This window comes from Bufo gargarizans, chromosome 7 (genome assembly GCF_014858855.1).
Source record: "Bufo gargarizans isolate SCDJY-AF-19 chromosome 7, ASM1485885v1, whole genome shotgun sequence".
In the NCBI taxonomy this organism is placed as follows: Eukaryota; Metazoa; Chordata; class Amphibia; order Anura; family Bufonidae; genus Bufo; species Bufo gargarizans.
The window spans coordinates 68,063,114-68,078,862 of record NC_058086.1 but is presented as its reverse complement, the minus strand read 5'-3'; the positions used below and the strand labels follow the sequence as shown (position 1 = coordinate 68,078,862).

General features: G+C 42.5%; 1 protein-coding gene across 1 annotated transcript in view; it reads right to left on the bottom strand.

The window, feature by feature from the left end:
• The window catches only part of WNK2 (WNK lysine deficient protein kinase 2), a 171,354-nt gene that overhangs the window by 48,829 nt on the left and 106,776 nt on the right, over positions 1-15,749 (bottom strand). Inside the window, exons 8-11 of the mRNA XM_044302397.1 lie at positions 8,295-8,494; positions 5,454-6,281; positions 3,535-3,678; positions 1,369-1,545 (exon numbers count right to left, since the gene is read on the bottom strand). Of these exons, the coding sequence (XP_044158332.1) occupies positions 1,369-1,545; positions 3,535-3,678; positions 5,454-6,281; positions 8,295-8,494 (1,349 nt within the window). The remainder of the gene's footprint in view (positions 1-1,368; positions 1,546-3,534; positions 3,679-5,453; positions 6,282-8,294; positions 8,495-15,749) is intronic.

The following is a 15,749-nucleotide window of genomic DNA, read 5'->3' as shown; positions in this document are numbered from 1 at the left end:
TAGCACTCAGTGCCGCAGCCTTTTCAGACAGCTGATCAGCAGGGCTGCTGGGAGTCGGACCCCCACCCATCAGATATAGATCACCTATACTGAGGATAGGATATCCGGTGAACACTTCAGCCTCCTTACAACTAAAGAAACACTGTGCCGTATATAGTATAAAAGCTGTGCTTGGTATTGCAGCCCAGGTCTATATACTTAAATGGGAGAGAGCTGCAATAAGGTTATGTGACCGATGAACGTGACATCAATGGCCTGGGAAGAGGCCGCGGCGCTCATGGGAGCACTGTGGCCTCTTCAAACAGCTGATCTGCAGTGGTTCCGGGAGTCTGTCCCCAACAATCAGATATTCATGACCTGTTCTGAGGATAGGTCATAAATGTGCGTTTCATGAAATACCACTTTAAAGACCTTTGGGGGAATTTTTTTTTTATTATTGCATACTCATTTTGAGCTATAATTCAGGTTTTAAATTGGTCTTTATTACAAATATGGAGCCATTTTTCTGTACAGGGCTGAGATGCTCTAATAGAGGGATCTGAATTTTCTCTCTGCCTCGTCAGCCAGCTCACCTGACGGGCTCCTTATATCCGCTCTCTGACATTATAAACACTCATTATAGCTCAGTTCTTATCTTACTGATAAGAATGTGGCCTAAATAAGTGTTTATGACTTTTTACAGATAAGGGTTATTAGGTGACCTGCACAAAGTGAAGGTAAAAACTAGGATTTATACAGCAAGACAAACCAGCTAATTTTTTTTTATAAAGACCAATTAAAAATTGTGTCAGCCAGCTTTATGGGTGGGCCCTGACATCCCTGACAGTAATGTTAGGGTCCATTCACACGTCCACAAAATGGGTCCGCATCCGTTCCGCAATTTTGCGGGACAGGTGCGGACCTTTTTTTTTTTTATGGGGCCGGAATGTGCTGTCCGCATCCGCACAAAAATAGAACATGTCCTATTCTAACATTTCTATGAGTGCGCCAGCAACGTGCGGTCCGCAAAATACGGAACGGACATTGCCGATGTCAGTGTTTTGCGGATCCGCAAAGCACATACGGAAGTGTGAATGGATCCTTACCAGTAAGAAAGCAGGTGTCCATGCCCAGTCTGTTGTTGGGTAATTAGAGGAACCTTTATGTGGAGCAATTATTGGCAACAATGTCCATACAAGTTTTTAAAAAAGTGGAGGCTCAGATTAAAAAGTACAGTTTTTGGACATTGTTAAGCAAAAAAAAAAAAATATATATATATATATAAAAAATAAAAATCACAAAACAGCTGCTCCATAATAGCATGTATAGCAGAGAACATAATATACAGACACCAAGCCAAATGAAAAGAATACATCTACATGGCTGTACCTGGGATGCAGGTACCTGGTGCTGTTGCAGTGGTACACTGGAGATCTGTAGGGGTTTTGTCAGTGCTGGAGTGAGCGGGGGCTGGTACGGTGGGTATGTATGGGAGGTAGGCTGCATTGGGCAGACTGGCTGCCCGGCTGGAATTTGCTGTAGCATAGGTTGGTGTTGAATTGGCTGCTGTTGGGCAAAAACAAACAAAATATACAAGTAGGTTAGGAATGGCTTCCAACAAGGTCTGCTTCATCTCCCAGAACATCACCCTTCAATCTAAAAAAATAAATAAAAAACATTATTATATTATATTTTTATATATAATAATAATAATAATAATAATAATAATAATCATAATATGATTATTATGAATACTAATATGATTATGAATATTAATAATATTAATAAATAATAATAATCAATTCCCATATGGTAATGCCAGCACAATATTATAATGGAAGAGGAGTATAGATTTTCAACCTAATTAGATCAACTGCTGTTTTACAGATATCACATCTCCCTGTCCTACTCGTGAAGCCCTCTTTCCCCAAAACATAAGTTGATCGCAATGTATCTCACTGCTGAGACCCCTAGCCAGGGGAGCACCGCCAATGAGGCCAGGTGAGGCGATTGCCTCAGGCAGCACCAGATAGGGACAAGTGAAGCGCAATGGAAAGACCTTGGGCAATGAGTTCTCTCATTTCAGTTTTCTCCTCAGGCAGCAGAAAAGCTAGATGCACCCCTGCCCCTAGCAGTCGGCTGCAATCTCTGGGGGACCTGACAACAAGTGTTCAGCCCCCGTGCAGCACCATCACAGGGGAGAAGCAGCAGTGCGGTCATCCATGATAAATCAATTAAAAATAGTAGGATTAATTAAACATGATTAAATCTGTGTTATCTATTCCATTTAAAACACTGCTGTTCTGTACATTTCTGAATTATATACTCTTTGCAGTCACATATTCTTCGTCTGCAATATCTGGTATAAGCTGAAGACTCCTCGTGTATCTAGACAAAGGAATTCCTTTGCTTTTGGTTTTCTCAATTGTGTCCAGATGGTATGTTGTGAAGACCTATAGATCTGTGTGGCAGAATCCTATTGTATTTTTAGGTTTTGAGGGCAACATCCGGGTTTTTGCTTTTGAAAGGAGTCTTCTACAATTTAGGGGTTGGAAGAGGAAGACTCAATTACCACCATGAGTCATGTCTTAAGATTTGGAGCATCGCGGACAACATGGTCAGAATCATTGTTTAGGGATCATACTAAAATTCAGAACACAATCAATCAATGGTTCGTCTGTGTTAAGCCTCATTCATACTTCAATTATTTGGTCAGTGAATTCCATCAGTGATTGTGGGCCAAAACCAGGATTGGAGCCTCCACAGACATAAGGTATAAAGGGAAAGATCTGTACCTGTTGTGTTTAGAGCCGCACCTGGTTTTGGCTTTAAATTACTGATGGAAATCACTGACCGAACACTGACGTGTGAATGAGGCATTGAGCTGGAACCACACAAGCAGTTTTCATGGCATTTATATATTTTTTTGCACCAAAGCATTGAGTGGATTAGGAATGGTAAGTAAAGGAAGGGCTTATACTAGTCATTTGTGCCCGATCCACTTCCGGCTTTGTATCAAAAACTGGCTGTGAGTTTCCAGCCTAATGCATGGACATGCTTAGACCACCAGTGCGAGAGAAACGCTTGATGTAGTGGACTAGTGGACCCTCTTTAATAAAGAGGTTGTTCCATTCCATAACTTATAAGTGCCTGATCGGTCCCACCAGTTATGAGAACAAGGGCTCGTGTTCCTTGGGATCAATGGCGCGGCAGATATGCACGCACTTACATTATAGGGCTCCTGGAAATAGCCGAGCACTTGTACTGCGGACATGTACGAGTGTCTGCCCCTCTGTTCAAACAAGGGAACAACGTAAACCCCCTCCCCAATCTTATGATTGGATCTCTACTTGTCAGACACTTCTACCCTATCCTTTGGATAAGGGATAAGTTGTTGCAATGAGACAAACCCCTTTAAAGGTCACTCTCCAGCAATAGTGTATTTAAAAAAGGAATTTTATTTTTAAGGCAGACAATCCCTCTCCGCACACACACATATTGCTGAACAAATATAAAATGAAATCTTATCAAGTAAAATACAGATTATTTTCTGACCTGGCTGGATAATACAGGTGTAGCTGGCCCAAACTGGAGAGACCCAACGTTGGTTGGCTGCACAGCCGGGTAAGATGTGCTTGGGTCTTGGTAATGGTGTTGTGGTAGTCCAGGGTGCAATGGAGGGGTGCTAGAAGCCCCATGCTACAAAGCAAATGGAGTAATTAGCAAAGTGATTTATGAGATCTCATCTTTTCAGTAAGGGTTCCATAAAACATTAAAAAAAAACAAGGGTGCAAACAAACATTACAGAAAAAGGATGAAAATGGTAAAGAACATGATGGTTTTGCAGAAACCCTGAAACCTTTAAAAAGGAAGGACAGTACACACAACGATATATATTTTTTGTCCTGGATCCCCTTAACTCTATGTTAGAAGGATTTTTTTCAGTCTTATAGTGTGAGGACCTTACCAAAAACATATCCATATCCTTATGGTATATTCTAAACGATCAATCTTTGAGGGTGCCCGTACATGTTGTGATCAAGTAGTGGTTACCGCCTGCTGATTATTGTCAATTGCTGAACCTGCACATGCAACTTGAAGCCACAGCAAGTACACGTGCAGCATGGCAATTCTCGATAATACGAGTGAGGTTACGGTCACGAGTGTATGGGCACCCTTTGGAATTCTACTTGGTAGCAAGTGAGGGTTTTCAAATCAGCGTCAAAAGGGGTTGTCTTCTGCTGGACATCTGGAGCCACCCATGTGCCAGAACCTGGGTCTACAGGACGATCCCCTGGTATACCTATCTGTAGGTAGAAGTTTATTAATGAAGTGGATTGTTCCTTATGAAATATCATATAACGTTTAGGTTATCTGGCCAAATTTCGAATTAAAATTTAGTCAAAAGCTAAATTCTTCTGGTGAATCACTACGTAACCGGAAAAATAGCACCCATTATTCCTCCATAGCCGATGTTACTGCACAGAGCAGAAACCAGCCACATCACGCCAGTTAAAATTCCCCCTTAAGGCTAGATAACTGTACATGTTAACTTTCTTCCGTCTTGGTCTCTTTCAACATTTTCAATCAAAGTGGCAGATCGTGGAGGCTTGACGTCTTGGCACAGCAACCTTCAGCTGGCGAAACGGCAGGAGCTGAGGTTAATTTCCGCCTCTTGGAGAATGTTCTGTATCAACAGCTTAAAAATAGATTGCGGGACAGACGCATGCATGAGCAGACAGGGCAATCCCATCTGACGGATACTAAATATTCAGGGGGCATATGATTTGAATAATTAAATATCTTTTTGGACAGACATCTGGAGACAGGAGATGACTGCACGTGGCCAAATGTGATTAAAAGATCTGCTCAATAAATGAGCCAATTAAACAACTCACAACGAGCAACCTTGGCCGGTTTAATGCATATCATATGTGCTGCTTTCTTTCTCCGCAATGGGCAGGAAATGCCTACCGCGCTGCAAATCACAAGAAGAAATTATTGGCTGATGAAAAAGGTCCAGGAGAGGTTTCTGACTGAGGTACCACATTTCAATGCATAATATATTGCTTGCCTGTTTTTGCTGAACGTGCAAGTTTTATAATTACTGCTCTCAATCAAATCGACTAGGTTATTGCTTCATGCAGAGAGTAAATGAGAGGCAGGATAGTTCTGTAGCACTGCATGAGTAATCAGATGCAGCTTTAGCATCACACTAGCTAAGGATGGCACTGAATGATTATTTTCTCTCCTATGCCCACTTAAATAGCAAAATTTTTAGGACACATGACAGAAACCACTAATAATTATAGAGTTCTAAACATGACAATAAGGAACGGCAGAGGAGAAGTGATGGCAAGTTTCCACATTCAAGACAAGGGGGTCAATACAGATCGAGAAAAGTCAGGGATGCTGTCCATTCCTTTAGGACGACATGGGAAGGTGGGGTTGAAGAAAACAGTCATTTGACCTACCACACGGCAGCCATTTCTTCCAGTAAATGCGCAAGTCTCCAAATGCTCAGTAGGCGGATTTAATTTCCAGCTTGGATAGTACTTTCCATTGACACAATTGTCAAGTGGTATCGAATAACTGTTTGGTTTCCCAAGGTTGTACGATTCATGACCATTCACCACTGTTGGCACTCTCAAAGAGGTTGTCCTAGTCTTCTGGTTCATAATAATGTTCAGTAGCTCATGGAGACTAGGAAGATCTAAACTTTGCCCAGGTCCTCGGTGAAGATGTAAAGACATACAATCTTTTTCAAGATTGCATAAACAAAGACTCGAAGATGACCTCGGTGGAGGTCTCCTTTCTCGAGTGGAGTCTATGTAAGGGTCATAGCTTTGCATGTAGGCCTTCGTTGACCTTGACAGTTTGACATTTTTAATATCTGACAGACACTCAGCAGAAACTGAATCCATGAAATCTGTCCTTGTATTAGAGGTCACCGTAGGATCACTGTGTCTACGATGTGTGGAATATGAATGTGGATTCACGTGAAGCAGGTTTTGGTCAATGATGTGACACCTGCCAGAGCTGAGGAAACTTGAGGAAATGTCAATGTTTGAAAACTTGCATTGCTCACAGGTTTGTGGGCTTCTTGTGCCATAGTGAACACCATCCATAAATTGCTTTGGACATTCAACATTAGGACATTTTGCATGCCATCTTCTTTGACTGTCACTGTAATCCATATAGGGCTTACTGAAACAGTCTTGTAACAAGATGTCTTGGGGGCAACGCAAGGATACTTGTGAACCAAAAAGTTCTTTAACAAGTGGTGGGACAATAATACTTTGCTGAATTTCCAGCAGATAAAAATAACATAATATTTATATCATTATCAAATACATCAGCTATCAAATATCATATCTTAAAGGGAGTCTGTTACCAGGAAATTCACTTAAAAATCCAGGCACAATGACCTGTAGGACTAGCTCAGTTGACTGCAGTTATACCTTTCACTTTCTTTATTCTAGAGAAAAATTACTATTAATATTTATGCAAATGAGCCATTAAGTGGACCTTGGTCAGGCCCAAGCCACTCTATGCATCCTTGCACCTCCTGCTTCCTCTGTCACTCCCTGGTTGACAGGGCCAGATGAGATGACTATGTAGGCTCTGACCCGGTCAGGGAGAGCAGGGAGGCACATAGTGGCTTAGGCCTGCTCTTGCTTATGGATTAAAAGTACTTCTTCTAGAGCAAGAATCAGCAACCTCCGGCACTCCAGCTGTTCCGAAACTACAACTCCCATAATCCTCTTTTCCCTTGTATTGGAGTTAAAAGGCCAAGTAACTGTGCATGCTGGGAGTTGTAGTTTCACAGCAGCTTGAGTGTCGAAGGTTGCTGATCCCTGTTCTAGAGGATGAAGCAACAGATCACCAAGTATCACTAAAGGCACGATTACATTCTGCTGAGCTAGCCCTACAAGACATTGTGCCTGAATTACCTTTATAGTGACAGACTCCCTTTAAAGGGGTATTCCAGCCAAGAGCATTTATCACCTATGCATTGGAACAGGGGACCCTCAGTTGTCCCCCAGCTGTATGACCACAACTAAAACAAGAAGGACATTTATCGAAACTGTTGTACCCATACATCAGTCTTGATCTTCCTGCACTGGTGTGAGATGCGCCTAGTTTATGATGAGACAGATGCCTCTTAATAAATTAGAAGCATCTCTACCCTTCCATGCACCAGATACTGAAATCTATTCCAGCTACAGGCTGGTGTAGACTTAGGGGGGGTTCGTTTATTATACTGAAATACACCTAAGGCTACTTTCACACTTGCGGCAGGACGGATCCGACAGGCTGTTCACCATGTCAGATCCGTCCTGCGGCTATTTTACCGTGCCGCCCGACCGCCGCTCCGTCCCCATTGACTATAATGGGGACGGGGGCGGAGCTCCAGCGCAGCGCGGCGAACTAAAATTACTGCATGTCGGGCTTTTTAGTCCGGCGGCTTTCGCCGTGCACCGCCGGAGCTCCGCCCCCGTCCCCATTATAGTCAATGGGGACGGAGCGGCGGTCCGGCGGCACAGCGAAATAGCCGCAGGACGAATCCGACATGGTGAACAGCCTGTCGGATCCGACCTGCCGCAAGTGTAAAAGTAGCCTAAATTAGGCGTATGTCAAGCGCAGATGGTGGCGCAATTGTTGGTTGCGCCGCAATCTGCAACTTTGCCCCACTCACACCGGGTCTAAAATTGTGGACGAGGCGCGGGCGGGGAAGGGAGCGGGCGAGCAGACCGACCCGTCTCATTTACCATTTTCTACGTCTGTTTTAGGGGTAGAAAAAGGTTTAAAATGTAAGATGGCTCGGAAGCTGTCTTACATTTAGAAGCAGTGGTGGATGCACAGAGGCCGGCACCTCTTCATAACTCCGGCGGATCCACCGCCAGCTTAGGGCTTTATTAAGACCAGTGTCTAAAACACCAGTCTTAATAAATGTGCCCCTTAATCTATACTTTAAACCACTTACTGGTGAAATTTATAGCAAATCTAGTGTTGTGAAGACCCACCCCTTCAGATAACTCCTGCCCCTTTAATCAGCATGACGGAAAAGTGGCGTGCCCCATAATTAGCGACTTTTACAGCACAATGGTGGCGTAAACCTTTAATAAATGTCCCCCAATGTAACTGGGAGGAATGGGGCAATACGATCCCCCGCTTTAACAATTAGTGGGAGTCCCAGTGGTAAAGCCACCACTAAGCTAGCATTTATCACCTATCCAGATGATAGGTGCTGAATGATTTTTGCTGGAATACCCCTTTAAATCAGCCCAGAAGTAATAAAGAGTCACACTTACTGCTGCAGCTTGCTGGTATTGCCCCAGCTGATGCTGAGGACTCTGTGACAGAGCCTGACCTTCCAAGATGGGTGGGCTGTAGACTCGCTGGACGGCAGGGGGTAGAATGTCTGGCAGAGAGGAGTAAATGACACTTTGCTGACTGCTTTGTGAATCCGAATACACTGTAGACCCCTGACCACTGTCAAATGTGCTGTCAGCTGTCAGAGCAAAGCCAGAGTAAAAAGCAAGCAAATTACAGGCTGTCAAAAATCTAAAATAAAATAATAACGAAATAAATACAGAATACACAGATTCTGGTTTCTATACAACAATGCATATTCCATGGAGAAGATTTCACATATGACGCCTATAGTAATCATACTATTGATCATCGCCCAACATACCATGAGTTTGCCGTTAAAGGTCAAGGAGTCAGTGTCTGGAATAAAGTCAGAATTTCCCAACTACATGAGATAAGGGGCGTACAGGGGCATAGTTATAGGGGGTTCAAAGGTAGTTGTCGCCACTGGGCCCAGGAGCCTGACGGTGCCAAAAAACCTCTGCCACAACACAAAACTGCACAAAGGTAATTGTTGTAATATTGCATTGCTAAGGGCTCAGTCATGGATCAGCAAAAACGCTACAGTCATGATAATAAAACCGGCTGCGTCCGTTATGGACGGATCCGGTTGTATTTTCTCTAAAATAGCCACGATGGATCTGTCATGAACACCATTGAAAGTCAATAGGGGACGGATCAGTTTTATTTTGTGTCAGAAAACGGATCTGTCTCCATTGACTTACATTGCGAGTCATGACGGATCCAGCTCTAAAACCCTTTTAAAGAGGACCTTTTCATGTGTTTTTATTAATTGAAATAAATACAGTTACTTGCGGAGAAAAAAAAAAAAAGCTCACCTTCTCCCCGGCTGTGACATACGCCGCTGTGATTGCATCGCGGCACAGCCAGGGAGAAGGAGACGCCCATTGAGAAACCCTGGCGTCTCCTCCTCCCTGTACCGATGCTCCGTATTAACGTACCGAGCGGGAAAAGTACAGGGGGGCACAGCGAGGCATAGGAGAGATATTTAAAAAAATAAATAAACATCAGGCAGGGTGGCAGCATCAGTGAGGCATACCCCGCAAGTAAAAAGGTATTTATCTCAATTAATAATAAAAACACATGAAAAAGGTCCTATTTAAGTTAATGGGCGCCGGATCAGTTTTCTTGTGTGTCCATTAATTTACATTGTGTTTCATGCCGGAACAGTCTTGCTCCGCATCCCATGTCGGACAAAAAAAAAAAAAAAAAAAAGCTGCTTCCATGGAGGATAGGTCTGACTTTTTGTAGCAATGCTTCTGGGGAAGAATACCCCTCAAATATGATGGCATCCCATGAGACGTGGGCACAATGTTTTGCTGTCAATTTCATAAGGAATAGGACAAAAAAATAATATCTGTATTCCGCTATATAATCAAGTTCATACACAGATAGGCCTCATGCACACGACAGTATTTTTTCACGGTCCGCAAAACGGGGTTCCGTTGTTCCGTGATCAGTGTCAGTTTTTTCTTCCGTGTGTCTTTCTTGATTTTTGGAGGATCACCAGACCAGAAAAGTGAAAAAAAAAATCTAAGTCAAGTTTGCCTTGAAAATGATAGGAAAAAAATGGACACGGATGACATTCTTGTGTGCCTCCGTGTTTTTTCACGGACCAATTGATTTGAATGGGTCCGCAAACCGTTGTCCGTCAAAAAAATAGGACAGGTCCTATTTTTTTGACGGACAGGAAACACGGATCACGGACGCGGATGACAAAACGGTGCATTTTCCGAGTTTTCAACGGACCCATTGAAAGTCAATGGGTCAGCAGAAAATCACGTAAAACAGAACAACGGACACTGATGCACACAACGGTCGTGTGCATGAGGCCATACAGTGAGGCCTCACACTCATAGGTGCTGTATCATGGCTCAACATAACTCAGGGGCTGTAGAGACGTCTGCGTAAGCGCCGTGTACAAAAAATCGTGACTTGCACTACCATCATGCAACCTGAAAGCACTCGGGCTTCATGCACACAACTGCGTCCGTATTTTAGTCTGCAAACCACGGATCTGCAAAATACTGAAACCTCCTTGTGTATTCCACATTCCTATTACTCCCATCAATAGAAATGACCATTCTCTTCTGCAAAACAGATGCAAAAAATGTGTTGATGGGCCGATAGAAATGAATCGGTCAGTGTGCCTTCTGCAAAAAAAAGTGAGAAATGCGATCGTGTCCGTGAGGACAAACTCGATGTCTCTATTAAATTTCAGCTTTGGTCTTGGTTAAATTCATACAACCAGCTTTCAGACAAGGGTAAAAGCTGGTTGGAAAATAAAATGTCCTTTTATTTCATTTCGACCTGTGCCACTAAACAGCGCAATGATTTTTCAACTCCACACAGCTTCAGTTTTCAGCCGCACAGGGATCATTCATCTTTACCGCCACTATGGACAGGACACAAGGCGCAAACAAATCCTTTCACGTCGTTGACAGGCTGATATTTACATTTAGAGTTTCAGACTGAAAACGGCAATGAAGAAAATGACCAAAAGGCATTTATCATGTGCTGCTGATAATTCTACAACACATCAAAAATATACACTTTTTTGCCTGAGGGAATTTTTGGCAGAAATATCAAATTCACTGAATGAAGCCAACGAGACCATGACTTGTGCTCTCCATGGTGCTGGAATCACTACAAAACTACTGTAAAATGCTGCAGATGTTCCACCCTCAATTCTGCGGCAGTAAATCCACAGCATATACGCCCTGTGTGGACATATCCTAACAGGGCTACAGAAATGGCGCTTAGCTCCATTTAAACGCCATGCATTACGTTCAGTATCCTGTGTTCCTTGGTTGTTAGTGACTACACATATGTGGTCATGCTCTATTATAATGTATCAGATATGTAAAGCAGCCTAGTGAGCATGCTCAGCCAGTTCTACATCCCCTTTCCGCTATACGTAATGGATGGTGACCTTGTCTGTGTTCATCTATTCTATATGTACAAGTAAGCAGTGGTGTAACCGGCACTGACTGGGCCCCAAAGTAAAAAATTTTAACGGCCAACGTTCGCCCCTTCGGCTACTCAAGATGGCTTTCTCAGACCAGGCGCCCACTCTGTCCAGCTCCTACGTGTTTATACTGTGTATACAGACACTGTATATAATGTCATTGTATAATATTGTTGAGGGGACCCTGACAATCTACAGATTCAAATTCCTAGGATCTCATGCATTAAAATGGCCAAAAACGCCTTGGGAGCTTTCTTCTATTTGGAAGAGGAGAGCATCTCTCTGTAGCCTAGATCCAGTGTTCTTAAAACTGGTGCAACTCAATTCCACTAATCCAAGATTTACAGCATATCCTAACAGTACAGGAAAAACTTTCTAGTAGTGCTGATGATGGCCACACCAAAAATTACATTTTACCATTTCTTCCATCTTCTAAGTCTAGAAATAGAAGAGGTAAAACAATAACCACTTGATGAACCCTCAATGGCTGCCTGTCGCCACCCATGTGAACCACATGTCTATGGACATTTCCAGTAAACGTTGATCATATTCCCTGGCTAAACAACAAATGTATTATAAAATAGATTAGAAATTCCCGAGGAATTCAAGGGAGGTTAATGGTTTCTCTACTAGCAGATATTTCCTACAATACAATTCATTGCACTGTAACGAGATCAAATGTAATTCAAGATCTTGGTTTACAAGTAATACAGGGTTTTTTTAGCCGTCAAATACCCACAAGATCCTTTCAGTACTCAAGACTAGCTTTTGATCGCAAATGTTCACCGATCAGCACATGGATGAAATTCGTTTCTCAGAAAACCCTCGAAGCCTAAGGCTAACCATACGAGCCCTCAACTGACATCTATCCTCACCATCACTTCCATACACATAGATGATTGACTAAACATGTATGAAGGGGAAAGGAAAGTAAGCCACTGAAAGCAGCTAAGGATAGGTTCACACTTGTGTTAAACAGGTCCGGCAGGCTATTGCGGCAGAGAGTTCACCCGACCCAGCCTAGCTGGATACTGCTATTCACCACCAGACCTCATTGACTAAAATGGGATCCAGCCGCTTTCTGGCATAAATGCAGGTTTTAGGCTGGATAAAAAAAAATATAAATATATATATACACATATACACATACTGTTTTTATAGGTTATACTCAGGAAAATGGGAAAAAAAGGGAAACAAGTCTGTTTAAAAAAAAATAAAAAATTAAATTTTAATAGCACAAAGTGCAACTAAAATGATCTCTCCATTCTATTACAGTCATTTAGATATAGGTAATGGTGGAGCGAGAAGCTGCAGTGTTGACTAATGGTGGCTTTTTTATAAAACATTTTACTTTTTTTGTCTTTCAAATGTATTTATTTTTTGTTACACTTTCACGATCTGATGGGAGACTCAAAGACCTTTGGGGTCTATTTAACATTCATTTTTTTTCCTATTTCTGATTTCTCCTGTAACTGGGGCTCACCCCCAGAAGTTCTAACAAGACGGTTGAGCCTCACTGCAAAGACCTCCAGCAGATCCTGCAGTTACTCCACCCCATCACGGCTTAGGAAACGGCATTGCTGCTTCCTGCATGGCATACACCTGGCTGGAGAAGGCATGGATGGTAATAAACAGTCCCTGCTCTCTCTGTTTGGAGCCGGCTGACAATGACAGCTGACGCCCTGGTCCTACGATCTTCCTGCAGCCGCTGACTCTACAAGGATGGTCAGAGAGGTCTTGGCAGAGTAAACACAGACCACCCGGACATACACAGCCAACGGTTGGTCAATAACTGGTTAAAAGCAAATCTGTCTGCTTCACACACTGCTCTTTGTAAGGACACCATAGCAGCAGAGCACTCCCTCCCACCCCATTTATTTTTAGGATCGGTTGTTCATCCAAGACTCTGCATGGGTCAGAATTTTATAGTCAATTCGTTAGCAAGATAAATAATTTTTTTGCTTTGATGCAAAATTGCACGAAGGCACCCATCAGTGTTGAGTTGCATTTTTTGCAACATGCAAGATGTTTACTTTCAGAAGATACATGGATATGATTTTTTATTTTATAATTTATGAACATAATTTTAAAGGGTTAAATTTCATTATCTAAATCTGTCACATTAATCTATTGATTCTTATTCAGGGGTCTAAATGAAGCATTTGACATCTAAAAAGTTGTACCGGAATCAAATTCCTTTTTTCTTGGTTGTTACAGAGATAAGACTGTCCTCCTTTAATAGGTAAACATCCTTCAAATGTGTCCAAGGTTAATGAGGGTAAGGAGCAATCTTCCTCTGGAACTCTAAAGACATCTCGTCTTTACTGATCAAGTAATAGACATGTTCTGCCTTATTACCACGAGAACATTTAGACATGTCAGCATTAATGTACATATGCTATACATGCATAATTAACTAGTGTAGCACAGAATATAGAAAAGGGGTAAATGCAGCTGCAGTCCAACCGCTAAGTAGCGTTTCCTACACAAAGCATGATTTTGTATCACGTCCATTACATATAAGCAATTACCAATCTGAAATGGCATAATAAGACTAACTGGCAGATACAGCGTTAGGGTGAATTAATGATACGACAATGGACTCCCTGTCATGTGGAATTTGTGATCATTTATCAATTCCACCTTCAAAAAGTCAGAAGTTGAGTTCCAGAAGACACAGGATATGAATGGAGATGACGGGACTATGGCCTCCCGGCAGCATTGAGAAGGTAACGTCTGGATGAGCAAATATATAAAGGATGCAAGTCCATATTCAGCTCAATAGAAATGGCAGGAAAGGCCCGCTCAGCCAATCACTGGCTGTGGCTGGACAACGCTAAAGGCAGAGATTGGCTGAGCAAGACCTTCTTGGCATCTCCAGTGTGTTGGGCTGGGACAGAAGGCAGAGAGCAGCGGGGACAGATTCAGTCTTGGAGCAGCAGTGGCAAGTAAATCAGTGGTGGGGAGTAAAGATTCTTTATTATTTATTATAAAAAATAAAATAAAAAACACACCTTTTGGAGGGATTCTATTCTTCAGTGTGAAAACAGAGGTACAACAGACCTTAAAGGGCTTCCGTCACCCCCCAAAAGTCATTTTTCATTTTTGGGCTAATTAAAATCCTTATAGTGCGATTATTCAATATATAGTGCTCTTACCTTTTTCTGTGGTTTAGTTTCTTTAAAAACTGCACTTTTATAATATATTAATTACCTGGCTACCAGTAAGTAGGGCGGTTGCTTGCTGGTAGCCGCCGCATCCTCCTTTAAAAAAAAATGCCCCTCCTCCTGTTGATTGACAGGGCCAGCGAGCGCTCTCCTCCTAAGGCTGGCCCTGTCTGCGTTCTAAATCTCGCGCCTGCTAAGGATTTTAGTTAGCCCAAAAATGAAAAATGACTTTTGGGGGGGTGACAGAAGCCCTTTAAGCAGATGGCCATACTATTGCTCTGTTTTGTAGGAAGCTGTAAAAGGGCACTCAGAGGTGCAGGGGACCCCAAATTTACCTCAGTTTCGGTGCTGGAGCTACTGCAGAACAGCTGATCAGTGGGTATGCGGAGATTTGGACCCCCAGCGATCAGATATTGAAGGCCTATCCTAAGTATAAGCCATCAATATAAAAGTACTTGAAAACCTCTTTAAAAGGGAATCTGTCACCCCAATTTTACAATGCATTAATACATTAGTAGTGCTGCAGATATTATATTAGTCCAAATCACTAGAAGGAAAAAAAAAAAAATGAAATCTGGACTCCTTGTCTGCAGTACGACTCATGTATTACTGTACATCATCCAAAAATCAGGGTGACAGATTCCTTTTAAGACTCTCTATAATAAGTTTTCCGAGCCAGCAGACAGCATGTCTTGCTCATGTTGTAATTTTAGTAGGTTCAGCACAGCCTATGATCACAGCCAGAGGCTACTTCAATGCATTTTAGAGCGTTCTTTGGTAAAACAAACGCTAGGAAAACCTGCTTTAGAGAATGCTGGGGGTTACTGCTGTAGAGAGGAGATAGAGCTGTAAATCTTTTCTGCTGCTAAGGAATTATATACTTCCAAGTCTTCCAGGGAGAGAAGAGCCCCCATTTTCTAGGTTTGAGTCAAATGACAAATAAGCAACCCTACTAACAAGAATAGTATAAAGACATAAAAAGTTATTTTTTTCCCCCATTACAGGGAACTAACTCTAGGAACCAAATATATAGATTATGTACATTAGGACTAGAGTTGAGCGAACACCTGGATGTTCGGGTTCGAGAAGTTCGGCCGAACATCCCGGAAATGTTCGGGTTCGGGATCCGAACCCGATCCGAACTTCGTCCCGAACCCGAACCCCATTGAAGTCAATGGGGACCCGAACTTTTCGGCACTAAAAAGGCTGTAAAACAGCCCAGGAAAGAGCTAGAGGGC